The sequence below is a fragment of the Homalodisca vitripennis genome, chromosome 4 (genome assembly GCF_021130785.1).
Source record: "Homalodisca vitripennis isolate AUS2020 chromosome 4, UT_GWSS_2.1, whole genome shotgun sequence".
Classification (NCBI taxonomy): Eukaryota; Metazoa; Arthropoda; class Insecta; order Hemiptera; family Cicadellidae; genus Homalodisca; species Homalodisca vitripennis.
The window spans coordinates 103,170,138-103,197,339 of record NC_060210.1 but is presented as its reverse complement, the minus strand read 5'-3'; the positions used below and the strand labels follow the sequence as shown (position 1 = coordinate 103,197,339).

Sequence of the window (27,202 nt, the reverse complement as noted above, 5' to 3'; positions counted from 1 at the left end):
TCTTTCAAGGTGTTACTCACGAATCTTATTACATTCCTAATATGTAAAAATGGTATGCAAATTTTTTATAGTTAAACTGAAGCTTTTGTATTGACCCATTAATCCATAATTTTAGTAACTTTTATTTTAAAGTCTGTTTAAGACAATTGCTTAAGAAAACATTTTCCGAACATTTGCCATCGTTTAAGTTGATACAAAAATCTTTTGGATTTTTTTTGATAGATTGAGTTTTTGGTGGGCCCCCACTAGAACGATGATGGGAAATGTTTATCGGAAGAATCCTGTTATCCTTCAAAATGCTAGTAGTAAAAATTGGGGGGGGTGGGGGGGGGGGGGGGTGGGGGGGGGGGGGGGTGGGGGGGGGGGGGGGTGGGGGGGGGGGGGGGTGGGGGGGGGGGGGGGTGGGGGGGGGGGGTAAGGAAATTGGTTTTGTCACGTATGACTATAAAAGGACTATAAAGGACTACAATCACATGACACAAAAAAGCTAATCTAGGTTACAAACTTTTCCATACAAATTATGTCAATTTTGGTTCAAATCTATACATTTTAAGTCATGGATTGCAGTTCCAAGGAAAAGTCTTATAGCTCTTTAATAGTGGACTTTAAGCTCAAAACGTATTGAATAATTAATCTGTGTGTGTATAATAGAATAATTATTTTCAAGCTAATATTTTTTGGTCTTAGGGCTCAACCCGTTTTGCTCCGATTGGCGCCAAAAATGAAATGGTCTTTGCTATGTACTTGTAGAATGCCCATGCCAATGTTCATAAAAAATGTGTTAAGAATTGGTGCAGAATTATGGTGGTACATATATAGAGACTTGTTTACTCAAACCTATTGCAATAGGTAAAATAGAAATCTATTGAGTACTTTTATACTTGTATGGATTAATATCTATGCTCTGTTCTTTAAATATATGTTGTAAAAGTAAACATTTGAAATATGATGATGTAATCATAGGTCTTGTAAAATAGGGTTACTGGCCAAACTGCTTTATTTCCAATCCTGCATTGGTGCTGACATAAATGTTTTATGATAAATTTAATTTATTGCCAATATCAACAGCTGGCCAGGGAAATTCTAAGTTTAAAACCTGTTTTATATAAGTCAAACACAATAATTTGTATAAATTTAGACTTTCTGAAAGGGTAAAATATTACGTGATCGATAAGTATAAAAATATGAAAATTTGTTTCTAACAATCTAAGGAAGATTTTGCTAAGTGTTTATATATTACCTTTTGACATAAATCTTGTAATAATAAATTGTACTATTCTGTTGTTCTATTTATTTTGACAGATTCTGTTCATTCTTGAAGGAACACCATGGACACCTTTGAAACCCATCAAATCTTCATTTGTTTCATATTTATTTAAAAACATGAAAAAAATCAACCCAGACCAGATAGCTCTGGTAAGTTACCATAGCATTAATAGATATAAAACCATTAATCTTGGTTTAATTTAAATTTTACGTGTATTATAACATTACTTACCTCATAACAAATGTGTGACAGTTTATATTTATGATTGCATCCTCTACTGTTTTACTGAAATAAAATAAAACACAACGTTATTGATTTCAGAGGATCATTTACAAAGTTATTAATTGCAAAAAGGATCATTTCAAAAATCTCCACAAAATCTTTTGATTGATGCATAAATGATTTGATATTGTTAAACCACAGTAATCCAATAAAAATAAAATAATTTTAAATATGTTTCTATCTCAGACACACCTGGTCAACTAGTACCATATAGTCTGAGGGCTCAGAACATGGTGTTGATATCAATCTTTGTATACAAATGAAGATAGAGATTGGGAGATCTACAACTTACAGAGTTGATACACAATGCTCTCCATCCGCTGAAATCTGTGCTAGACCAACTACAATCTGGAGGCTCAGACCATGTTATTGGTATCACTTTTAGTACAGACGGAGATAGAGACTGGGAGGTCTCTAACTTACGGGGAGTTGTACACAATGCTCATTTCTGATATATGGTCTGTGCTAGATATAAATCTCACCTGGCCAAGTTGTAGCAGTAGTCAACTACAATCTGGAGGCTCAGACCATGTTATTGGCGTCACTTTTTGTACAGATGGAGATAGAGACTGGGAGATCTCTAACTTACGGGGAGTTAATACACAATGCTCAGTCTCTGGCATGTGGTCTGCGCTGGATAGGTATCTTACCAGGTCAAGTCGTAGCAGTGGTCAGCTACAATAGTCTGGAGGCTCAGACGATGATATTGGCATCATTGCTTGTTGGATCAATTGCTGCTCTTATGGATGTAACTCTCAATGCTGGTAAGTCATATGTCATAAACTTGTATTGTCGTTATTAATTTCATAACATACTATTTATTCTGTTTTCTTACTGTAACACCAAACAAATATATTAATAACTGTTTCATAGTTATTTGCTGATTTACAACTATGTAATGCATGATTTCTTTCTAACTTCGCTTTTATATGTTGTATAGTTTTTTTTACTTTGGTGATCTACTTTACGTTCATTAAGTTTAAGAAAGTACTCTGAATTGTTGGCTTTTTATTATTCCTTGAAGCTATTTTGTCTTTTTAAATACCTTTATTATAATTTGGATTAGAAGTAATTATTACTTTTCCCTCAGTGTGTGGTGATCAGGAATATAAAGGGAACACAGGTTTATGTAGAATTATATAGTTTTGAAGATTGACTTTCAATAATCAAGATTTGTTTGTGGTTAAACATGTTTGTGCAATGGATAAAGTCAATATATTACGGCTAAGAATAATCAAGAATCTAATTTACAATAATTATAAAATGGTCAAAAATACAAATAAATTTATAACAACAAATAAAAACTATAAATACTGTAACAGAAACCACCTATACTAATTTAAGATAGAAAACTACTAGTCGTTAAAAATAATAGAAATATATGAATAAAAATTATTATTAAAATTAGTAAATAAAAAACAATCTAATAAACATTTACAGAACTAATACCACAGACCAGATATTTGTCTACAGAGTAGAATTCTTTCTTTTTTTTCAATAATCCCCTACTACTATTTTAAATGTGTTCAAAGATATGGTCCAACTTTTCTAGGGCAATCAAATTAAAAATCTTAATTTACTTTGATATGTGGCTGATTTATAATTTTTGTAATTTGACTGAGAGAATGTTTAACCCTAGATGGCTATACTAAACTATACTGACAAGGCATTTTTGGTATCTTGGCAAGGTATATTTTGAAAAATTGATGAAAAATATGTTTTTTATAATTATCCCATCATGTTGCATGCTGTTCTCTTCACAAGGAAATGTTCTTTCATTTCTTATCATGATTATAAGTATCTGTAATCGTTTAGACCACTTATTATGTGTAGGACAGAAAATGTTTGTCATTGAACTAAAATTCCAAGCCTAGTCCTTTGAAAAAGATAGTAAATATTTTATGTGTTAACTGAATTATATACAAAAGATAGGAAAAACCTGTATATGTATAAGAACCACGAATTCAATGAATATAGTCTTATAGTATAATAATAATAATAATAATAAAAGTAATATTTGAAAGTTAGTAAAAGTTTACTAATTAAAAAAAAGTACCCATATGTTTATTGAACAATTTAAAACATAAATTTTGATCATCATAATTACTACTTATATATTGAAATTTGAAAGAAATGAATTGGTGCATACGAATCATGATAGTTTACGGAATAAATTGGCATGTCTAGTTTTGTTTTCATTGATAAATTAAAAGTTTGAATTTTTTAGGACAAAAATACGAAAAAAAAAACAATATAATTCTCTACAAAAAATTCCAAATTTATTGAACAAAAAAGTTAACTAAATTTACAGGTGTGAAAAATAAATACATTTACATAATTTGTTGTAATGTTTGCTCTTAACTCACATTATTTACATAAAATAATACATTATAACTTACATATTACATTAATCTAATCCTAATAATGTTATAAATACTAAAGTCGATTTGTTTGTTTTTCTTTTTTGTGTAAACTATTCAACTGACTGTCCTGACATTTTACATGGAAATTCTTACGTCCCTGGGATAAATATAGGCCTATTCTTATTTCATAAATTTCCTCCGGACTATGCCCCACTGGTCTTTAAAGTAGCAAAGAGCACAACTTATCTTGGAATCTAAAGTTGTGAAATATGAATTGAAAGAGTCTGTAAAATGTAGTCAACTGTGAACATTGTTTTATCTCATCACAACCATATGTTATATGTTTAATTAATTTAACCACTATTTTCAATTTTTTGCATTTATAGTGTGTAAATTTAAAAGGATTAACCATTAGTTTTCATGCCATTTTTACATTTTGGAGATTAGGTATATACTCATCTATCTTAGAAATTGTCCTAAACCATAAGGTCTTTGAAGTTCATGTTGAAGCGATGCCCTAATACACAGAAATATTGAATATTAATGTATACAGGGTGTCAATTAAGTCTGGAACCTCTTTTATAATTTTTAAACCACAATATAAAAAAAAATACCAAAGTTCACATGTGCTTACTGGTGATAGTAAAGCATACATCTGCCCAATTACCGACCGGATAATCCCTTTGGGGGACGGTCCACAAGGAGTCAGACAAAATTCTTAAATAGCAGCATAGGTCAAGTTTGGTATCAAATTAAAGGTCTTACTTAGCAGAGTACAATGCCGCAAACCGGACTTCAAAAGGTGGATTCATTCAGTAGTTATAGCTATTTGAATTTAAAAACAATATTGAACAATGTAAATTATTAAGTATTACAAGTAAACACCAATTTTTAAGTACCTGTGATCAAAGTAAGTGTTTAAAATGTTCCCCTCCCATCGTCTGGCAATGTCCTAGGCGGTTGTAAAAGCCATCCACTGCATTTTGAAGGTAGTCACGAGGAATATCTTGAGCTTCTTGGACTATGAGATTTCTTAGGTGCGCCAAATCTCGAGGCTTAGTACGATAAACTTTATCTTTGAGGTATCCCCAAAGAAAAAAATCCAGCGGAGATAAATCAGGGGAACGAGCAGGCCACTCTACTGCACCATGTCTTCCAATCCATCTACGAAGGAATATTGTATCCAAGTATTCTCTAACAAGGAGAGCAAAGTGTTGGTGGCGCGCCATCTTGTTGGAAATAAATTCTTTGAAATTGTCGACCAAGAGTAGCTTGTAGTGCAGGAATTATCTCATTTTGGAGCATTGCTAGATACGAGTCACCATTTAAATTACTATTGATAAATAATGGGCCCATAATTTGATTTCCTGTAATACCTGCCCAAACGTTAAGTTTCTGTGGATGCTGTGTATGACTCTATCTGCCACTTTCACATTCTAACAGTAGTTGTGTTATTGGTAATAATTATTGATTCCTGGCTTTGATTACTACATCGTCAGATGATGGGAGGGGAACATTTTGAACACTTACTTTGATCACAGGTACTTAAAAATTGGTGTTTACTTGTAATACTTAATAATTTACATTGTTCAATTGTTTTTAAATTCAAATAGCTATAACTACTGAATGAATCCACCTTTTGAAGTCCGGTTTGCGGCATTGTACTCTGCTAAGTAAGACCTTTAATTTGATACCAAACTTGACCTATGCTGCTATTTAAGAATTTTGTCTGACTCCTTGTGGACCGTCCCCCAAAGAGATTATCCGGTCGGTAATTGGGCAGATGTGTGCGTTACTATCACCAGTAAGCACATGTGAACTTTGGTATTTCTTTCTATTGTGGTTCAAAAATTAAAAAAGAGGTTCCAGACTTAATTGACACCCTGTATAAGGTAAACATGGTAAGTGTCGCATTGTCTTTTTAATTTTGTTGATCTGGGCATTTGATGAACTAATGTAAATAAAACCTCTGTGATGTTGGTTGCTCCACCTTGTGTTGTGTTGTCTGAGTGCCCTACTTGACTCATGAGCTGTTTGCTCAATCTCATCCCTCAAATCTTTCAGTTCAAGCCTCAAAACAGCATTTATAATGAGGCAAGTCTTAATAAGTGACAGATGTGACAATACAGTAACTTTTAATTAACAATGATATTACGTAGGTGTGACTAAGACTTGTGGTAATATAGATGATAAAAACACAACAGAATCTTCAGAGTTAATTACCTAACCTATTCTATTAAGGTGGTACTTTTATTTTGGAAAAAATAAACTAAACATATTTTATATACAAATACAGACTGGTTTATTAACACCTGAGCCGTTCTGTCAACAGTCAACATGTTCAATTACATCAACATATTAACAATAGTAGTGTAAAATAAGTTACAAGATGAGTTAATTATGTACATTGCAACAGCTTCTCGGGGCAATATGTGTAAAACGGAGGAGGAAGTGTTAGTGTGTAACCTGAGGTCATTGCACATACTGCCCAATAGAGCGTACCTATTCTCACTTTTCATTCAAATATAGTTTCACTAAATAGTGAGGTAAACGTTATGTAGGTACTTGCAAGAAAATTTTATTACAAGCTGACGGATAAAAAAGTTGTTCTGCATACACCAACTTTCATTAAATGACTCCCACATATTTGATTATTTTCAGTGGACCTATCAACTCAACTTCGTATAATCACTCCACATTTGCTGTTTAGTGAAGGTGGCAAGACATTGTCTAAAGTAGAGATTGCCATGAAGTACATGATGACAACCAAACTACCCCAAATTGTAGTCAATTCTCTGCACAATAAGTCTAAGAAATACTTTGCCATAAACCAGCTGATGAGAGAAGTGGAACTTAACTTCAAGCCAGAATTCCGTAAGGCTAATCCTCTTAATCCTCTCTTCATCCTCTTTTCAAGTGGAACTACTGGATCAGCAAAGGGAGTTTTGATATCAGAGCGGTTCTTTATGAATAACAGGTTTTTCTTGTAAGTATATTAACATGTAGACTTTCACAGACCTAGTTGTACACCTCCAGGAACTATGAACACTATTCAGGGTAACTACAAATATGAGTCAAATATCAACTGAACTTTTACTGTGGGACATTTATTGAGAGTAAATTAAATTTTTAAGCATACAGTATATTATTTTTTCGACATAATATCTTTTTTTATTAAAAAATTTTACTTACCAAATTGATGTTTTTTAATTCTATCATAAAAGAATGAAGTTGGTCACATCTGCAATCTATTACCCCTTTGTCGTTGACAGAGTGATGGTCTTCTAATTCTTCTTTGAGCGGCCTAAACATTTGGAAGTCACTTGGCGACAGATCAGAACTATAAGATCTATGTTCAAATATTTCCCAATGAACTTGGTCCAAGTTGTCTTGAGTTAATGCGGCTTTGTGTGGCAGAATTAATTGTATTTTAAAGAAGTATATAATTATTTTTGCTGACAGATCAGTTTCAAAGATATCAAGAAGTTGGTAGATAGCATTAATTATACTTTGTTCATATAGAAAATCAATGCGTACACTTCTGCAGTTCCAAAAACCATAGCAAAAACCTTCTGTGCATAAAAACATTGCTTTCGTCGGTGCATGCACTCCATTTTCCACTGGATCTCACTCACTGCAAAATGTTTTGTTATTCATAGATTTGGACCCTTAAAATGGTTTTTCAGCAAACTATGCAATTAGTTAACACAAAATTTCTGCAGGTTTTACACACTCAAGTGACAAAAAATTTATAAAATGAGTTCTTTATCAGAAGTGTACATCTTCTGCTCAAATATGACGCTACTAAAGCTCTTCTGCTGTGGTTGAGTTACACCACCCTTCTCTTGACATCCCTACCCAATATAGAGAAAGATTTCGCCTATGAAGTCTTGAAAAGAAAAATGAGATGAATTTTTGACTCATCCTCGTAAGTATATAGCCGTAGTCATGGCCATACTCAGCCTTAGCGGGCCCCGGAAAATATACTAGGCTGGGCCTCGTCATGTCCTGCCACCATCGACAGTCCATTGACATACTCCCTTCAAATAGACATGTGGGAAGGCCCGGCCCGGACCCCGGTAAAATTGTCTGAAAAAACTGGCCTGAGTATGGGCCTGACGGTAGTGAAGATATTAAATGCCTAGGAATATTATATAAATTCCACTATCAATCCTAATGATGTGTGTGTGGTTTCCTATCTTTCACAATATAAAAACACAGTATTACAAACTTGGACATGGTTATTGTTTGAAAAAGAACTGACATGAAGGAAAACAAAGTTGAATGTTGCAGAAAGTTAAAAGTTAGTTGTAACAGAAGATTTGGGTCAACCAATAATTGGAAACCAAACACACTCCTAGAGTATGTATGTTTGAATATTTTAATTTCCTTTATCTACATATAGTGTTACAGAAATAAAATAACTAAACAATACATACCTTTTTAATTAGGAAAACATCTTCCCTAAGAATTATTTGGACTAATACCATAAAACAAATTTACATTTGTAATTAAGCAATTATTAAATTTGTCTAGAAGGAATATTTTTTAATAATTGGGAAAGAATACTATTCTACCCATTTTTCATCTCAATTAACTAAAGATAAATTATTTATTGCATAGTCTCCATCTATAGATACTAGTAGCCTTCAAACAAAGTTTTCTTGGCTTTAATTTCTGGTGAATTTGCGCAAGCGGGAAGATAAGGATGAGGTTTTGTAGAGTTTGGGAAATAAAAAAATTTAATGAAAAATTACGTACTAAAGGCGAAGTTATGACTATGAAGTTCTCTCTACCACTTCACCGAAGAAAATTCAACTAACAAATTTACAACTTTTTAATGTTGCTACAGTATTACAACCTAAGCTAGGAGCCTCCTTAGGATAGTTTAATAATTACAATATAGCTATGGTTTACACTGCACTTTCAAACTTTGAAGACATATAAGTAATGAAAGTATGTATTTATAAAACAAACAAGTCTTTTATTAAATGGATAAATGTATTGGAGTAGTTTTTCAAATCAAAGGGTTCAAATCTGTGCATATTGTCCTTTTAAAGGCAGAATATTGTATATCTGAGATTTGAATTCTGTGTAGTGATTAATATCATGAATATAATTTTCCAGCGAGTCACCATACACAGTTGGAATGTCTCACATTTTATTGACTTCTACCCCTCTGTTCTGGATTAGTACATTAGCCAGTTTAGTCTTGCAGTTTACCAAAGGACTGAAAACTATATTCTTACGGGGTTCACATTCAGAGGCTGTACTCATCAGTGCTCTACATAAATATAAGGTACAGTCACTAAATTAGGTTGAAGTCTAATTTGTTCATCAAGCAGGCATATTCAACACACAAAGCATGTTACAATCGATAATAATAGTATAGGATTTAAGAAAAGTAAATCAACTATTACCGCCACAGTAAATTTTATTGAATCTATCATTAACTCAGTTGACTACAATGAAACAGTAATTTCAATATTCATGGACTTAACTAATGCATTTGACAATGTAAATAATCAGATATTACTATCAATATTAAGTTAGTTGGGGATCAAAAGAAATTCATTGAATGGGTTCATTAAAGTCGTACTTTTAAAATCGGCAACAAAATGTTGAAATAGGATAGCCTCAAGGGTCAAACCTTGGACCTCTTCTCTTCTACTTGTATCATTGTTATTATTGCATTGGCCACTAACAAATTTATTGTCATTTCCTATCGGTCACTGATTGTATTGTGATTATCACGTATGTAGTGTACCTGATGATGTTGGTTGCCAATCATGGCATAAAAACTAAAATGTATAGACAATTGTTTGAATTTTTCATCTAATTTTGTGTTTGTTGCAGATTAAACAAATCTAAAAACATCAGTGAGAACATTTAAAGAAGTTGGAAAATATGCAGATGTTAGCTTGTCAAATCTAAGTAAAATGTTTCAAAGAGAGAAACCTAACTTTAAATCCTGAAATTATATATATATATATATATATATATATATATATATATATATATATATATATACATATATACACATTTTAAAATTTAAACAAAATAAAAAACTAAATCAATTAAGTATGTCCAATAACAATGTTAAAATAAGTAAAAATGAACAAGTTAAATTTCTAGGATTAGTGCTTGACAATAATTTGGCATAGGATGAACATGTCAAGTTAATAATCAATAGGAGTAACTCAGGGTTAATTGCAACCAAAAGGATGAAACCACTGTGTAGTGTAGAAATTATCAATCAAATATATTTTGTCCAAAAACTAAATAAGTTCAGAAGAAAGAGTTGAGGATAATTTTAAATTGTTTATAATCTGCCAAAAGATACTGCGGAGAGCTAAATATTTTTACTGCCTATAGCCTGTACATTTATGTTTAACTGTTCATAACACTTAGTTATCAGTATTTACAGGCAACTCTCTGGATGACTGGGCCCGCTTCTCTCATGGATCTGTGGAACTGGCCAGTTAGACCTCATTGCTAAATTATCAGTGTTTACAGGTGTCTCTCTGGATTATTGGGCCTGCTTCTCTCAGGGATGTGTGGAACTGGCCAGTTAGACCTCATTACTAAATTATCAGTGTTTACAGGTGTCTCTCTGGATGACTGGTCCTGCTTCTCTCAGGGATGTGTGGAACTGGCCAGTTAGACCTCATTGCTAAATTATCAGTGTTTACAGGTGTCTCTCTGGATGACTGGGCCTGCTTCTCTCGTGGATAGTGTAACTGGCCAGTTAGACCTCATTGCTAAATTATCAGTGTTTACAGGTGTCTCTCTGGATGACTGGTCCTGCTTCTGTCGTGGATGTGTGGAACTGGCCAGTTAGACCTCATTGCTAAATTATCAGTGTTTACAGGTGTCTCTCTGGATGACTGGGCCTGCTTCTGTCGTGGATGTGTGGAACTGGCCAGTTAGACCTCATTGCTAAATTATCAGAGTTTACAGGCAACTCTCTGGATGACTGGGCCCGCTTCTCTCATGGATCTGTGGAACTGGCCAGTTAGACCTCATTGCTAAATTATCAGTGTTTACAGGTGTCTCTCTGGATTATTGGGCCTGCTTCTCTCAGGGATGTGTGGAACTGGCCAGTTAGACCTCATTGCTAAATTATCAGTGTTTACAGGTGTCTCTCTGGATGACTGGTCCTGCTTCTGTCGTGGATGTGTGGAACTGGCCAGTTAGACCTCATTGCTAAATTATCAGTGTTAACACATGTCTCTCTGGATGACGGCCTGCTTCTCCCATGGATCTGTGGAACTGGCCAGTTAGACCTCATTGCTAAATTATCAGTGTTTACAGGTGGCTCTCTGGATGACTGGTCCTGCTTCTGTCGTGGATGTGTGGAACTGGCCAGTTAGACCTCATTGCTAAATTATCAGTGTTTACACGTATCTCTCTGGATGATTGGGTCTGCTTCTCTCAGGGATGTGTGGAACTGGCCAGTTAGACCTCATTACTAAATTATCAGTGTTTACAGGTGTCTCTCTGGATGACTGGTCCTGCTTCTCTCAGGGATGTGTGGAACTGGCCAGTTAGACCTCATTGCTAAATTATCAGTGTTTACAGGTGGCTCTTTGGATGACTGGGCCTGCTTCTATCGTGGATGTGTGGAACTGGCCAGTTAGACCTCATTCAAGTTCAAGTTCAAGTTCAAATCATCTTTATTCAGGAATAACATGCAATACATTTTTCTATTGTTCCCATGCAACTCATAGGTTGCGCGTGGGATTGATGTAATTATTATACATGTACTATATTAACTATTAATTTATACAATGTCCTTACGACAGTGATTACGTGATTTATAACAGCTGTAGCAAGATATACAAATAGTTATTATATGATATAAAATATATAACATGGTAACAGCAATTATAAACTTCATAATCAATAACAAATAACAATAAGGTTTAACAACAAATATATATTTATCAATAGTGCAACAAATAACAACAACAACAATAAACTTCCTCAAGTAGCCTACACAAAAATAAATATTATATACTCCATAAATATATCTATAATAAATAACAGTATAACAAATAACAAGGCCAAAGTGAACAACTCGAACAATGCAACAACTTTGACTAGAAACCACGAACATGCAAAGAAAATAAGTCACATAAGTTTAAAAACAAAAAACAAATTTGCCCTCAAAAAACCCATATTCATATAATTTAATGTTGTTTACTACAAAAGATATTACTTTCATCTTCACCTTAGGCTTAGCTTCAAATATTATGCTGTTTCCATAATACTGCACTATTGAATTAAACATTGTAGGTCCCTGATAACATAGTTGTTTTCTACAAACCTCCCTTACAAAAAATGGTGTTTCAAGAAACATGTATTGTGTACTGCGAGTAACTCTATTAATTTCTCTAAACTTATATTGTTGTAAAAATTTATAAACATGCATTACAGCGCTATAAACATATAACTGTTCAAATTTCAAAATATTATGTTCAGAAAACAAATAACTCATGCTCTCCATCCGCCTTAACCCATAAACCGTGCGCAGTGCAAGTCTCTGACACATTATAATATTCCTGATTATGGTTGGGTAGGTTCCTCCATAATGAATTAAACCATACCTCAGGGTACTCTCAAACCACGCCAAGTAGAGAGTTCTTAAATGATCACCACCAACAAAATTTTTCATATGATACAGCCCGTAGTTAATCTTATTAAGTTTTTTTGACAGGTAATTAGCGTGCTGATCCCATTTTAAGTATTGGTCAACATGAAGCCCTAGATACTTAACAGATGCGACTATTTCAATATTTTCACATGTACAAGAGTACAAACATTGGTGTTTATGGCAAACCAAATCAAAGGTATTTTTTAGAGTTTCCTTAGAAATATCACAGTCAAAAAACATTATGCACTTAGATTTTGATGAGTTAATGAGTAACTTATTTTGAATTAGCCAAGCAGAGATTTGTTCCAAATCTCTATGAATTTTGTATTTTAATGAGTCTCTGTTGTAAGCTGAGCACACCAAAGCTGTGTCGTCAGCATAAGCAAAGATTGATGAATTAAAATTCAGACTTAACATATCATTTATGTATACTAAAAACATTATAGGCCCTAAAACCCCCCCTTGTGGTGTGCCGTAGCGCAAATACATTGCATCACTCAAAACCTTGTTCACCCTGACAACCTGTCTTCTATGATAACAAAAGGATCCAACCACTTTAGTGCGTTACCTCCTATACCATACAATCTTAATTTATTTATAATTATATTAATATCCAAAGCATCAAATGCCTTCTGCATATCCAAGTAAATTGCAAGTGTGTACTTATTTTTATTTACTTATTTTTACTTCATTGCTAAATTATCAGTGTTTACAGGTGGCTCTTTGGATGACTGGGCCTGCTTCTCTCATGGATGTGTGGAATTGGCCAGTTAGACCTCATTGCTAAATTATCAGTGTTTACAGGTGGCTCTCTGGATGACTGGGCCTGCTTCTCTCCTGGATGTGTGGAACTGGCCAGTTAGACCTCATTGCTAAATTATCAGTGTTTACAGGTGTCTCTCTGGATGACTGGTCCTGCTTATCTCAGGGATGTGTGGAACTGGCCAGTTAGACCTCATTGCTAAATTATCAGTGTTAACACGTATCTCTCTGGATGATTGGGGCCTGCTTCTCTCCTGGATCTGTGGAACTGGCCAGTTAGCCCTCATTGCTAAATTATCAGTGTTAACACATCTCTCTGGATGACTGGGCCTGCTTCTCTCCTGGATCTGTGGAACTGGCCAGTTAGACCTCATTGCTAAATTATCAGTGTTTACACGTATCTCTCTGGATGACTGGTCCTGCTTCTCTCCTGGATGTGTGGAACTGGCCAGTTAGACCTCATTGCTAAATTATCAGTGTTTACAAGCAACTCTCTGGATGACTGGGCCTGCTTCTCTCCTGGATCTGTGGAACTGGCCAGTTAGACCTCATTGCTAAATTATCAGTGTTTACACTTGTCTCTCTGGATGACTGGGCCTGCTTCTCTCCTGGATCTGTGGAACTGGCCAGTTAGACCTCATTGCTAAATTATCAGTGTTTACAGGTGTCTCTCTGGATGACTGGGCCTGCTTCTCTCATGGATCTGTGGAATTGGCCAGTTAGACCTCATTGCTAAATTATCAGTGTTAACACATGTCTCTCTGGATGACTGGTCCTGCTTCTCTCCTGGATGTGTGGAACTGGCCAGTTAGACCTCATTGCTAAATTATCAGTGTTTACACATGTCTCTCTGGATGACTGGGCCTGCTTCTCTCCTGGATGTGTGGAATTGGCCAGTTAGACCTCATTGCTAAATTATCAGTGTTTACACATGTCTCTCTGGATGACTGGGCCTGCTTCTCTCCTGGATCTGTGTGAACTGGCCAGTTAGACCTCATTGCTAAATTATCAGTGTTTACAATGTCTCTCTGGGATGACTGGGCCTGCTTGCTTCTCTCCTGGATGGATCTGTGGAACTTGGCCAGTTAGACCTCATTGCTAAATTATCAGTGTTTAACACATGTCTCTCTGGATGACTGGGCCTGCTTCTCTCCTGGATCTGTGGAACTGGCCAGTTAGACCTCATTGCTAAATTATCAGTGTTTACAGGTGTCTCTCTGGATGACTGGGCCTGCTTCTCTCCTGGATCTGTGGAACTGGCCAGTTAGACCTCATTGCTAAATTATCAGTGTTTACAGGTGTCTCTCTGGATGACTGGGCCTGCTTATCTCAGGGATGTGTGGAACTGGCCAGTTAGACCTCATTGCTAAATTATCAGTGTTTAACAGGTGTCTCTCTGGATGACTGGGCCTGCTTCTCTCCTGGATCTGTGGAACTGGCCAGTTAGACCTCATTGCTAAATTATCAGTGTTAACACATGTCTCTCTGGATGACTGGTCCTGCTTCTCTCCTGGATGTGTGGAACTGGCCAGTTAGACCTCATTGCTAAATTATCAGTGTTTACAGGTGTCTCTCTGGATGACTGGGCCTGCTTCTCAGGGATGTGTGGAACTGGCCAGTTAGACCTCATTGCTAAATTATCAGTGTTTACAGGTGTCTCTCTGGATGACTGGGCCTGCTTCTCTCCTGGATCTGTGGAACTGGCCAGTTAGACCTCATTGCTAAATTATCAGTGTTTACAGGTCTCTCTGGATGACTGGTCCTGCTTCTCTCAGGATGTGTGGAACTGGCCAGTTAGACCTCATTGCTAAATTATCAGTGTTAACACATGTCTCTCTGGATGACTGGGCCTGCTTCTCTCCTGGATCTGTGGAAACTGGCCAGTTAGACCTCATTGCTAAATTATCAGTGTTTACACGTATCTCTCTGGATGACTGGGTCCTGCTTCTCTCCTGGATGTGTGGAACTGGCCAGTTAGACCTCATTGCTAAATTATCAGTGTTTAACAGGTGTCTCTCTGGATGACTGGGCCTGCTTCTCTCCTGGATGTGTGGAACTGGCCAGTTAGACCTCATTGCTAAATTATCAGTGTTTACAGGTGTCTCTCTGGATGACTGGGCCTGCTTCTCTCCTGGATGTGTGGAACTGGCCAGTTAGACCTCATTGCTAAATTATCAGTGTTTACAGGTGTCTCTCTGGATGACTGGTCCTGCTTCTCTCAGGGATGTGTGGAACTGGCCAGTTAGACCTCATTGCTAAATTATCAGTGTTTACAGGTGTCTCTCTGGATGACTGGGCCTGCTTCTCTCCTGGATCTGTGGAACTGGCCAGTTAGACCTCATTGCTAAATTATCAGTGTTTAACAGGTGTCTCTCTGGATGACTGGGCCTGCTTCTCTCCTGGATGTGTGGAACTGGCCAGTTAGACCTCATTGCTAAATTATCAGTGTTAACACATGTCTCTCTGGATGACTGGGCCTGCTTCTCTCCTGGATCTGTGGAACTGGCCAGTTAGACCTCATTGCTAAATTATCAGTGTTTACAGGTGTCTCTCTGGATGACTGGGCCTGCTTCTCTCCTGGATGTGTGGAACTGGCCAGTTAGACCTCATTGCTAAATTATCAGTGTTTACAGGTGTCTCTCTGGATGACTGGGCCTGCTTATCTCAGGGATGTGTGGAACTGGCCAGTTAGACCTCATTGCTAAATTATCAGTGTTTACAGGTGTCTCTCTGGATGACTGGGCCTGCTTCTCTCCTGGATCTGTGGAACTGGCCAGTTAGACCTCATTGCTAAATTATCAGTGTTAACACATGTCTCTCTGGATGACTGGGCCTGCTTCTCTCCTGGATGTGTGGAACTGGCCAGTTAGACCTCATTGCTAAATTATCAGTGTTTACAGGTGTCTCTCTGGATGACTGGGCCTGCTTCTCTCCTGGATGTGTGGAACTGGCCAGTTAGACCTCATTGCTAAATTATCAGTGTTAACACATGTCTCTCTGGATGACTGGGCCTGCTTCTCTCCTGGATCTGTGGAACTGGCCAGTTAGACCTCATTGCTAAATTATCAGTGTTAACACATGTCTCTCTGGATGACTGGTCCTGCTTCTCTCCTGGATGTGTGGAACTGGCCAGTTAGACCTCATTGCTAAATTATCAGTGTTTACAGGTGTCTCTCTGGATGACTGGGCCTGCTTCTCTCCTGGATGTGTGGAACTGGCCAGTTAGACCTCATTGCTAAATTATCAGTGTTTACAGGTGTCTCTCTGGATGACTGGGCCTGCTTCTCTCAGGGATGTGTGGAACTGGCCAGTTAGACCTCATTGCTAAATTATCAGTGTTTACAGGTGTCTCTCTGGATGACTGGGCCTGCTTCTCTCCTGGATCTGTGGAACTGGCCAGTTAGACCTCATTGCTAAATTATCAGTGTTTACACGTATCTCTCTGGATGACTGGTCCTGCTTCTCTCCTGGATGTGTGGAACTGGCCAGTTAGACCTCATTGCTAAATTATCAGTGTTTACAGGTGTCTCTCTGGATGACTGGGCCTGCTTCTCTCCTGGATGTGTGGAACTGGCCAGTTAGACCTCATTGCTAAATTATCAGTGTTAACACATGTCTCTCTGGATGACTGGGCCTGCTTCTCTCCTGGATGTGTGGAACTGGCCAGTTAGACCTCATTGCTAAATTATCAGTGTTTACAGGTGTCTCTCTGGATGACTGGGCCTGCTTCTCTCAGGGATGTGTGGAACTGGCCAGTTAGACCTCATTGCTAAATTATCAGTGTTTACAGGTGTCTCTCTGGATGACTGGGCCTGCTTCTCTCCTGGATGTGTGGAACTGGCCAGTTAGACCTCATTGCTAAATTATCAGTGTTTACAGGTGTCTCTCTGGATGACTGGGCCTGCTTCTCTCAGGGATGTGTGGAACTGGCCAGTTAGACCTCATTGCTAAATTATCAGTGTTTACAGGTGTCTCTCTGGATGACTGGGCCTGCTTCTCTCCTGGATGTGTGGAACTGGCCAGTTAGACCTCATTGCTAAATTATCAGTGTTTACAGGTGTCTCTCTGGATGACTGGGCCTGCTTATCTCAGGGATGTGTGGAACTGGCCAGTTAGACCTCATTGCTAAATTATCAGTGTTTACAGGTGTCTCTCTGGATGACTGGGCCTGCTTCTCTCCTGGATCTGTGGAACTGGCCAGTTAGACCTCATTGCTAAATTATCAGTGTTTACACGTATCTCTCTGGATGACTGGTCCTGCTTCTCTCCTGGATGTGTGGAACTGGCCAGTTTGACCTCATTGCTAAATTATCAGTGTTAACACATGTCTCTCTGGATGACTGGGCCTGCTTCTCTCCTGGATCTGTGGAACTGGCCAGTTAGACCTCATTGCTAAATTATCAGTGTTTACAGGTGTCTCTCTGGATGACTGGGCCTGCTTCTCTCCTGGATCTGTGGAACTGGCCAGTTAGACCTCATTGCTAAATTATCAGTGTTTACAGGTGTCTCTCTGGATGACTGGGCCTGCTTCTCTCCTGGATGTGTGGAACTGGCCAGTTAGACCTCATTGCTAAATTATCAGTGTTTACAGGTGTCTCTCTGGATGACTGGGCCTGCTTCTCTCATGGATCTGTGGAACTGGCCAGTTAGACCTCATTGCTAAATTATCAGTGTTAACACATGTCTCTCTGGATGACTGGGCCTGCTTCTCTCCTGGATCTGTGGAACTGGCCAGTTAGACCTCATTGCTAAATTATCAGTGTTTACAGGTGTCTCTCTGGATGACTGGGCCTGCTTCTCTCATGGATGTGTGGAACTGGCCAGTTAGACCTCATTGCTAAATTATCAGTGTTTACAGGTGTCTCTCTGGATGACTGGGCCTGCTTCTCTCCTGGATCTGTGGAACTGGCCAGTTAGACCTCATTGCTAAATTATCAGTGTTTACAGGTGTCTCTCTGGATGACTGGGCCTGCTTCTCTCGTGGATGTGTGGAACTGGCCAGTTAGACCTCATTGCTAAATTATCAGTGTTTACAGGTGTCTCTCTTGATGACTGGGCCTGGTTCTCTCCTGGATCTGTGGAACTGGCCAGTTAGACCTCATTGCTAAATTATCAGTGTTTACAGGTGTCTATCTGGATGACTGGGCCTGCTTCTCCCATGGATCTGTGGAACTGGCCAGTTTGACCTCATTGCTAAATTATCAGTGTTTACAGGTGTCTATCTGGATGACTGGGCCTGCTTCTCTCATGGATCTGTGGAACTGGCCAGTTAGACCTCACTACAAACACCTCAAAGTCATCTTAGTATCTGGAATGAATTTTCCAGTAGAACATTTTATTAAAGTTCGAGACGAACTTTTCAAAGGAAAAGTCCATGTTTGCGAAATTTATGGTAATATTATGAATTATATTATTTCCTATTTTGATATTTTAGCCGTAGGTTTTTAAAGCACTCACACATAGTAACGTTTTACGTTTCATAAATTATTTTCTATATAATATATTTTCTATATAATGTTTTAATTGTCTTGTATTTTTCTTGCTCTCCCTAGAAAGTAACTCATGTTTTGTAATAGATACAGAAATTAAAAGGCACAAAATATACATATAAATTTAACCGTGTTTGTGTGTGTGCGTGTGCACACACACGCACATGCTTTCATGCTAAGTAACTTATGTTTCGTAATAGATACAGTAAATAAAAGCAACAAAATTATATCCATATAAATATATTCATATGTGTGTTCAAATGTAATAGAAGTAGTGTACTATTCTCCATATTTTGTGTAAAATACTATACATTTTCAAGAGAAAAATTATGTATAAATATTTACAAATAATCACTTAACACAATAACATCTGTAAGTTAAATTAAGCTATTTTGAATTACAGCGAATGTTTAAATACTTTTTAACTGTTCAAGGAACATTATATTAACTGAAATAATTTAGTATCCTAATCATGTTACTTGATGAGTTAGTTTAAGAGACAAGATTAAAATTGTAAATTTCAACTCAAGATTACTGAGTATTGATATTGATATATAGTTGATATTTACACTATCAGAATGAATAGTTTGTGTAACCAGAAATCAGAACCTTCCAGAGACTAGACATGACAACTGCAGGAAATCTCATTTATTAATTTACTAAACAATTATTATTAAAAATAATCCAATATTTTAATGCATTGGAATATCACACGACATAAACTAATGATTTCAAGCATCAATATGTGATTTTTCCTAAGCTCTCTGAATTACAAAAGAGACTGCCTCACAGACTACAAAAACAGATTACTGAGTGGAAAAAAGCGAGTAAGAAGAGAATTGAGGAAAGAGTTCAGTTAAATGATTATGCAGAAAGTCTCACTGTCCTGTCAGATAATAGCCATAATGTAAACTGGCTATTTATTGTGCCAAAATCTATCAAACTAATTCTGAATAAAATGCATGATCTTGGCTCTCCTATTCCCAAACAAGGAGCCTAATGTCTTGACTATTACAATTCAAATTTAAAATCAGTACAAAATTAAATTAACTTTTAATAACTATTCATAAGCCTTGATATTACCAAATCACCTCTTTTAAATATTTGTAGTAAATAAATTCCACAAAAAAGTTTTTTCTATATGATTTTAATTTTTGTGTCAGAGTAAATTATTAAATTAGTTTTTAAAAACAATGTATTGCTTACTCATAACCTTATACTATACACAAAGACTTCATAAAAACGCTGAAAATTGTTGTTATGTTATTATTTTAGTTGCCTACAAAGTTGTAGCTTTTACAGGTTTGACAGAAACGGGAGTATTAACCAGAAGTACTCCTCGATTAAACAAACTTGGATCTGTTGGTGAAATAGTCAGCAACACTAAAATGAAGGTAAGATCTATAGCAAATATTTATATGTATAAAAGCACTTTTTAATGATACATGCTTAATATTGCCAATAAATTAAATTTATAATGTCTTGAGAAGAATATAAAGCTACTATTACATCATTGTAATAATGAATGGTTATTTGTCAATATACAATAATCTAACTCATCCAGAAAAATAAAATAAATATTTTCACTGCTTTTAATATTTTAATATTTAACCCAGGTTCTTATATGGTTATCCTAAGTTTAACAAAGCATCAGCTACATGCAGTAGTTATGTAATTATAAAAATGTATTAAACTCTTTGTGTGAAAATTATAAACTGAAAGTTCTTACTGGTATCTTACATAAAAATAAGGAAAAGTAATAAACAAAACTTAGATGCACTGATATCACTGTGTTTTTACTTAAATATTAATATTAAAATACTCTTATTAATTCAACATGCCATAATTAATTTGTATGGATAATTTTTATATTTCCTAACTAACATATTATGAAAGGAATGTTTCATTAGTTTCAGATATAATGTATGGCAATGTTTCATAATAGATAACTATTTTTGAAAACCCACTTTAAAATATTCTGTCACCAATGAAGATAAGTTTTTGAGTCACTGAATTTGAGGCATCATCATCATTATTAAAGGACTAACTGCCTAAGTATAAATTCATGTAAAGACAAATCTCGTCTGCTAATAGAATTTTCAAAATAAAGATTAGTATTGTTGCAAAGGAATTGCGAATGAAATCACAGTTCATGATGGTTAAAGAACCTGAATTTAGGATAAACTTCGTACGATGAAGAAGAACAAGATATTATATTAAACCAATATTATTATATATATATATATATATATATATATATATATATATATATATATATATATATATATATATATATAAAACGATTATATTAAACTATAAGTTAACTTTCTTACCAATTATTTTTTATGAGACATTAGTGCCTATTTCTTTCTTAATCATAAAAATTTGTGTTTCATTTAATTTTAACACTTACTTTCTCCCTACATGAAAAAAGCCAGGTTAATGTTTATTCTACGTATAAATCTGTTGACCAACAGAACTGTACAATAAACTGGACACTCAATAGACTTTGATTCAGATATAAAATACGGAATGATCAAAATAAACAATATTATTACTGTAGTATCACTTTACATTCTTGAAGTTTTCAAACTGGCCATACACAAAAATCATCAAACTTAGGAGACACCAACCAGTACACCAGAAAAACACAGATTTTACCACCTGACTTTCTATGAGAAGAAGCCATGCTATGCTAGGACAAGGATGATCAATGTCCTGACCTTTATTTGGCAAGCAATGGCATCATTTTCCAGAAAATACAGTTTGAGGATGTGTCTACTAAGGTATAGCCTCCTTGGCAAAAAATTGCTGGCATAACAGCAACGGGGAACGATTAAAAGATTTGAGACAGCCTTTAAGTCTAATATTATTATCTATTGAAGCACCAACTTAGATACAATTAAGTACGCCTAAATGGTCACTATTTCATTGAATAAGTATAAAAAAAAACTGTAATGGATCCCGAAAAGGTTCATTTTTGAAAAAGAGTTATGGAGCAAAAGGTTTAATTATCACCCCTAGAATACATCCTTAGTTCTTTATAAAAATACAATTACACATCCTGAATATTTTTGATAAATCAATGTTATGATTAACAACTATTATACAATGATAGGTAGTGGAAGAGGGTACTGGCTTCACTCTAGGGGCTTACCAAGAAGGGGAGCTCTGCTTCAAGTCCCAGTCTTTGATGTTGGGTTACTACAAAAACCCGGAGGCCACTCAGCTGATGTTTGACAGTGAGGGATTCTTTCAGACAGGAGACCTGGGATACTATGACAGTCAAGGGTTTGTTTTCATCACTGGCCGCAAGAAGGATATTATTAAGTGGAGGTCATACCAGGTAAAATTGACTTATCTACAGTTTTTATATTGAAATTTAAGTATTTTCCTCCAAATAATTTCAGAAAGTTGCAGTCTATTTGAAGTGATTACATATAAAATGTTGTATAGTAGGATGGGACAAAACTGGATGGCCAAAATTTGTTTTAATTTGGTCTTAGGAATTGTAGTTAAAAATGCATATATAGTTTTTTAATAATGTAAAATATATTTTTGCTATAGCAGAAAAAGTTAAATACTATAATATATGGAAATATGTATTTGTAACATGTTTCGAGAACACTCATGATAAGCAAAGTGACCAGCCAACTCTGATTAAATTACCTTAGTTAACAAACTAACAAAAAGCAGATGTTTACAATTAATTACAAACCGTTTTGTTTGTCTGTTATTCCAAAGGATCACTATTAACAAGTAGATAATAGCACAGGTACCAGAATTTTATTTTATAGCTATTCAATGCTTAGTTTTAATGGTACTAGAAAATTAGCTTAAAAGAGTTAATCTTTCAAATAAATAAATATATATTAAAAAGCTTTAAATACGTTAAATATTATTATTTGCAAAATGGATTTACTTATGTCAGTTGAAACAACTGAGGTGAAACAAGTGGTAGTAGTCAATCGGTATCTACAATGACAAGGACAGAGAACATTATCCTTAATCCTATAAATTAATGTTAGGCGTATAATAACAACAGAAGCACATGACAATCTATGAATGAGAATATAAACAGAAGTGGATATAGAACGCATGTCTGGAGCTGTCATCCTTAGTTCTGTGAATTAGGATCAAATTTATCAGATGTACTGGAGAGTATCTAGAAATAAGTGCTTTGCAGATCTCATCATCTGAAGTAGAAGCACAACTGATAACACTGCCTGAGGTGAGGGAAGTGGTAGTATTCGGCATCTATGATGACAAAGACGGAGAACATGTGACTGCAGCTGTCATTCTCCATCCTGAATTTAAAGATATTACTCCACGGGAACTGGAAAAACAAGCTAATTGTAAGTTATTGCCAGTCAGCAGGTTAGTTTTAAAGGAGAAGCTAGTCTCATATTTTGCCTCAATCTGTCTGGCTTTAAGAATTAGCTAATTCTAACAGACGTCGAGGTTTACCTGGGCCCTGTAGGTACTACTGTACATCCAACCCTCTCAAAATAATTCTTCATTTACAATATCGGTGTTTGTAATAATATACATTTTCATTATGACTATTGAGTATATTTATGGGAATTAAAAGACTAGACTACAGTTATTGCCTTGTGTGTTATTGTGTATCAATATAAATTAATGTACAATTGAATCAAATTCAAAAAATTCAAAATTTTTATTTACATACAAAAAACAATAACATATACAGTACATTTCCATAATTTCTAATGAATAATCCCACTAATAGGCTATTATAAATGTGAAAGTTTGAATGTTTGGATATTTGGATGTTTGGAGGTTTGTCCTCGAATCACGCTGAAACTGCTATCAGATTGTGCTGAAATTTGGAACAGGTATAGCTTTTGGTCTGAATTAACATTGAGAGTGCTTTTTACCACCCATAACACATTCATTTCACCAAATAAAGTTGAATTCAAATTGAAAAATTAGTTTGTTTACATTCAAATGTTATGATAAGAACGAAACGTATTTTGACAGCTGTTGACAGCTATAGTTCGACAAACTTTCTGAAACATCTGTTTACTAGTGCTTGATCGGAAGTGTAATGCAGATAGTAAATAAAACATTAATATATAAATTTTACTCCATATTGCGCCAGTGACGAATTAAAATCATCTAATGCATTAAATACTGTTATAAAACTAACCTAAATGAACAAAGTTATGAAAGTTTTCACATAAGTTACTTTAAACTGGTGGGCTTCCTTGACATTATGATATTACATTTTAAAAATGGCTTACGGAAAAACAGAGAAATGAATACTAACATACCTTAACGACTCATTCTTTCCCTGGCTACAGTCCAAAAAACAAGTGTAACGCCAAACTTTAATAACGATTATTTTGGAATGTTGCATAATCTTAATAAGGATTTCCCCCTTATACTGGAAGTACATAAGAAGTAGGTAGGACTTCTCCCTAGGTCATAATAGGCTTTTCAGTCCTAGCAAACTCAACTATGTCAACACGATTTTGACCAAAGTAGATTTCCGAGAACTAGATAATCAAACGTATATAAAATTTGATCGAGGCAATATGGCAAGCTAAACTGTGACATAGTAGGTAAGTGAATTTAAATGGTCTTAAGTAGGCACTATTTAACCGAAGTAGGCATCTCGGTCCTACGTAAATATATATATATATATATATATATATATATATTTTTCTTCTTCGTCAGAACAACAAGGCAAACTCTACTATAGTACTGGAAATATCTTAGACCTGAAATATATGACAAGGACTGGAAATATACGCTTTTTGACCAAAGTAAGTTTCCGAGACCTGTGTGATCTGAGATTTGTGTTTTCTTGATCGGGATGACGAGGCAGATTCAGCTGTGACGTTATGTATATAATTAATTAGAACCAGAAATGCTCCTACATGTGCCAAACATGATATAATAATTAAGTTAAACTCTGATACTATTTACCACGAACTTAAATAATATCTACCTGATGTATGCCTACTTACGTTTTAAAATTTTTGTAGGACTCCCATCATATTACATCATAATTGCTTTTTCTAAGTAATATAAGGACTTTGGTTCTAAGATTGCGTGCAAAGCCGCGGGTAACAGCTAGTTCCCCATATAGAATATAGGTCTGTGTAAGGGGAATATTTTTCTCTTATCAAAATATTGATTTGAAAAGAGAACCTGCTAAAGAGAATGTTTAATATTTTTGCTAATCATGATTAAACAATTGTTTCCTGTGGCCCTTTAGGTGTATGGCTCCTTGGTCCAGGCTATCAGTCCTAATAGGTAATATGCCACTGGTTACAGGTTCTGTGGTACAGAATAAGAATGGAATTGGTAAAGATAGGACTGACAAACAGAACTGTAGCAAAGAAAGGATTGAAACTAAACAAATTATGATGCACAATAAAATAGTGGAAGTGCCAGGGTGAAACATTTTATGGAGGAATGTTAAACTACAATGGGTCCAGTCATCACTATATCATAATCCTTATGGAAACATATTTTGTTAAACTATAGTGTATGTTTGTTATCATATAGATAAGTAACATTAAAATCTTTTTCAAATTTAAAATACATTTTCTTAAAAAAAATTTTTGTTATGAAAACTCCTGTACACACATGGTGTCTAAATATGAGCATTTTATTCATACATCCCAACACACGTACAAATTATTTACCTTAAAGATATACCAAAATATTCACAATAAATATGCAATTTTATAATTAACATATCTATAAAATAAATGAATAAATAGAAGTATATTATTAAATATTTACAAATTTATGATATATCAGATGCTTATTGAGTGCCTAATACTATAGACATCCCAGGGGGAAAAACGAAAAATATAAAGTCTAAAAGCTGTTTTAAAAGTTATTACTAAAAGTTTTTCACAATCTAAGAATTGTTAAATAGGATTTTTTAACTATTGTCCATTTAATCCATTGGCCTTGTATCACGGAACGGTTCCGTGACAGCTAGTCTGGGCTCAAAATTTATATCACGGAACCGTTCCGTGACAAGTACATATCTAAATAATTTTTTTGTTTTAAACTCCTTTTTCAACCAAATGTTAGTATAATTAGACTAATATTGTTGTAACACATAAGATAAACTGCAATACTACAGTTAATTGAAATTTAAATGAATAATAAGTTACTACAAGAATATTAGTGTACTACAAGAGAAAAAAAATCAATATTCTTGGAATTTTCACTATTTAGAAAAAACATTTATTCTGACAAACTATGCATATATATATATATATATATATATATATATAATATATATATATATATATATATATATATATATAGGCTAGGTAGAGAAATACGTTTCAAATAAAATAAAAGCAACAATGGGGTATTTTATTTTATATTAAATTACAAAATTCCAAAACTTGTTTAGTTTGTACAGCATTATTGTTTTTAAATTATGACCAAATATATCACTATCTATCTATTATTAAAGCCCATTTCATGTTAATCCAAAAAGATATAAAATATAACCAAATAACTTGAAAAATAAATTTTTTATAAACATATAACAAAACTCTTATGTTTTTAGCATTTTTAATAGGATAACTTCAGTTGAGCTGATATAAAAATATGTATAAGCCAATGGGTTAAACCCTATAAAATATACTAAGAGATTCAAATCTCAAACATGTTATTGATTGCATAAAAATACTAATAATGTTTTGTATGATATAAAATCTTATCATCAAAAGAGGTGATAAATTAAAGGAATTCTGAATTTGATCTAGTCTTTGTTTATAATTTTTCAAATTATTAACATCCCTAGCCAAGAAATATACAATATCATAAAAATGGAGAATAATATAGAAAAGGTAAACACAATTAAATGTTATATTGGATATGACAGCACTTCAACTTAATAATTTATAATATTTTTCCTACAGATCACTTATCTCACTCCAGGAAAATACGAGGAGGTATTCACTTCTTTGACACATTCCCCTGCACTGCTAGTGGCAAGCCTATCAAACTGCTCATAGCTAAGGAAGTTCTTGATCGTCTCCATATGAGGGAGATGGAGTGCTTTGACCGTTGCTTCTAAAGATTCTCAATACATCAATTTTAAAAAGAAAATATTTTACAGTTATATGCAAGTTTTATTACCCTTATCAATAGTTTATATTCCATCATAAATGTGTTTTTAAATATTTGTTGTTTTGAAAATTAAAAATTTTGTTCTTTGTATGTATAACTGACTATATCAATTTTTAGTTAGTTGTTACTCATCACCATACTCATTATATACACATGTACCATAATATCCTTGTTTTCATAGAGTGAAATTGTTCTAAATATCTTTTCTATAGCTTTACTTTTTTATATTAAACAGATGATCCAGTTCAAA

At 34.8% G+C, this 27,202-nt stretch overlaps 1 protein-coding gene across 1 annotated transcript; it reads left to right on the top strand.

Annotated features, from left to right (window-relative positions):
- Positions 1–1,281: 1,281 nt before the first annotated feature.
- Positions 1,282–27,049, top strand: LOC124359851 (4-coumarate--CoA ligase 1-like). The gene is made up of 9 exons (XM_046812939.1): positions 1,282–1,416; positions 2,106–2,313; positions 6,574–6,898; positions 9,040–9,211; positions 18,545–18,722; positions 20,122–20,213; positions 21,938–22,165; positions 23,006–23,174; positions 26,742–27,049. The coding sequence occupies exons 1-9, from the start codon at positions 1,384–1,386 to the stop codon at positions 26,897–26,899; spliced, it is 1,563 nt and encodes a 520-aa protein (XP_046668895.1). The 5' UTR covers positions 1,282–1,383; the 3' UTR covers positions 26,900–27,049.
- The last annotated feature ends 153 nt before the right edge of the window (positions 27,050–27,202 follow it).

What these genes read in the sequence shown, in the direction of transcription:
- LOC124359851 (XM_046812939.1), top strand. Translation starts at nt 1,384, where the DNA reads ATGAAAAAAATCAACCCAGACCAGATAGCTCTG. An exon ending in TCAGCAACACTAAAATGAAG is followed by an intron (nt 20,214 to 21,937) that starts GTAAGATCTATA and finishes ATACAATGATAG; the next exon opens with GTAGTGGAAGAGGGTACTGG. An exon ending in ACTGGAAAAACAAGCTAATT is followed by an intron (nt 23,175 to 26,741) that starts GTAAGTTATTGC and finishes TTTTTCCTACAG; the next exon opens with ATCACTTATCTCACTCCAGG.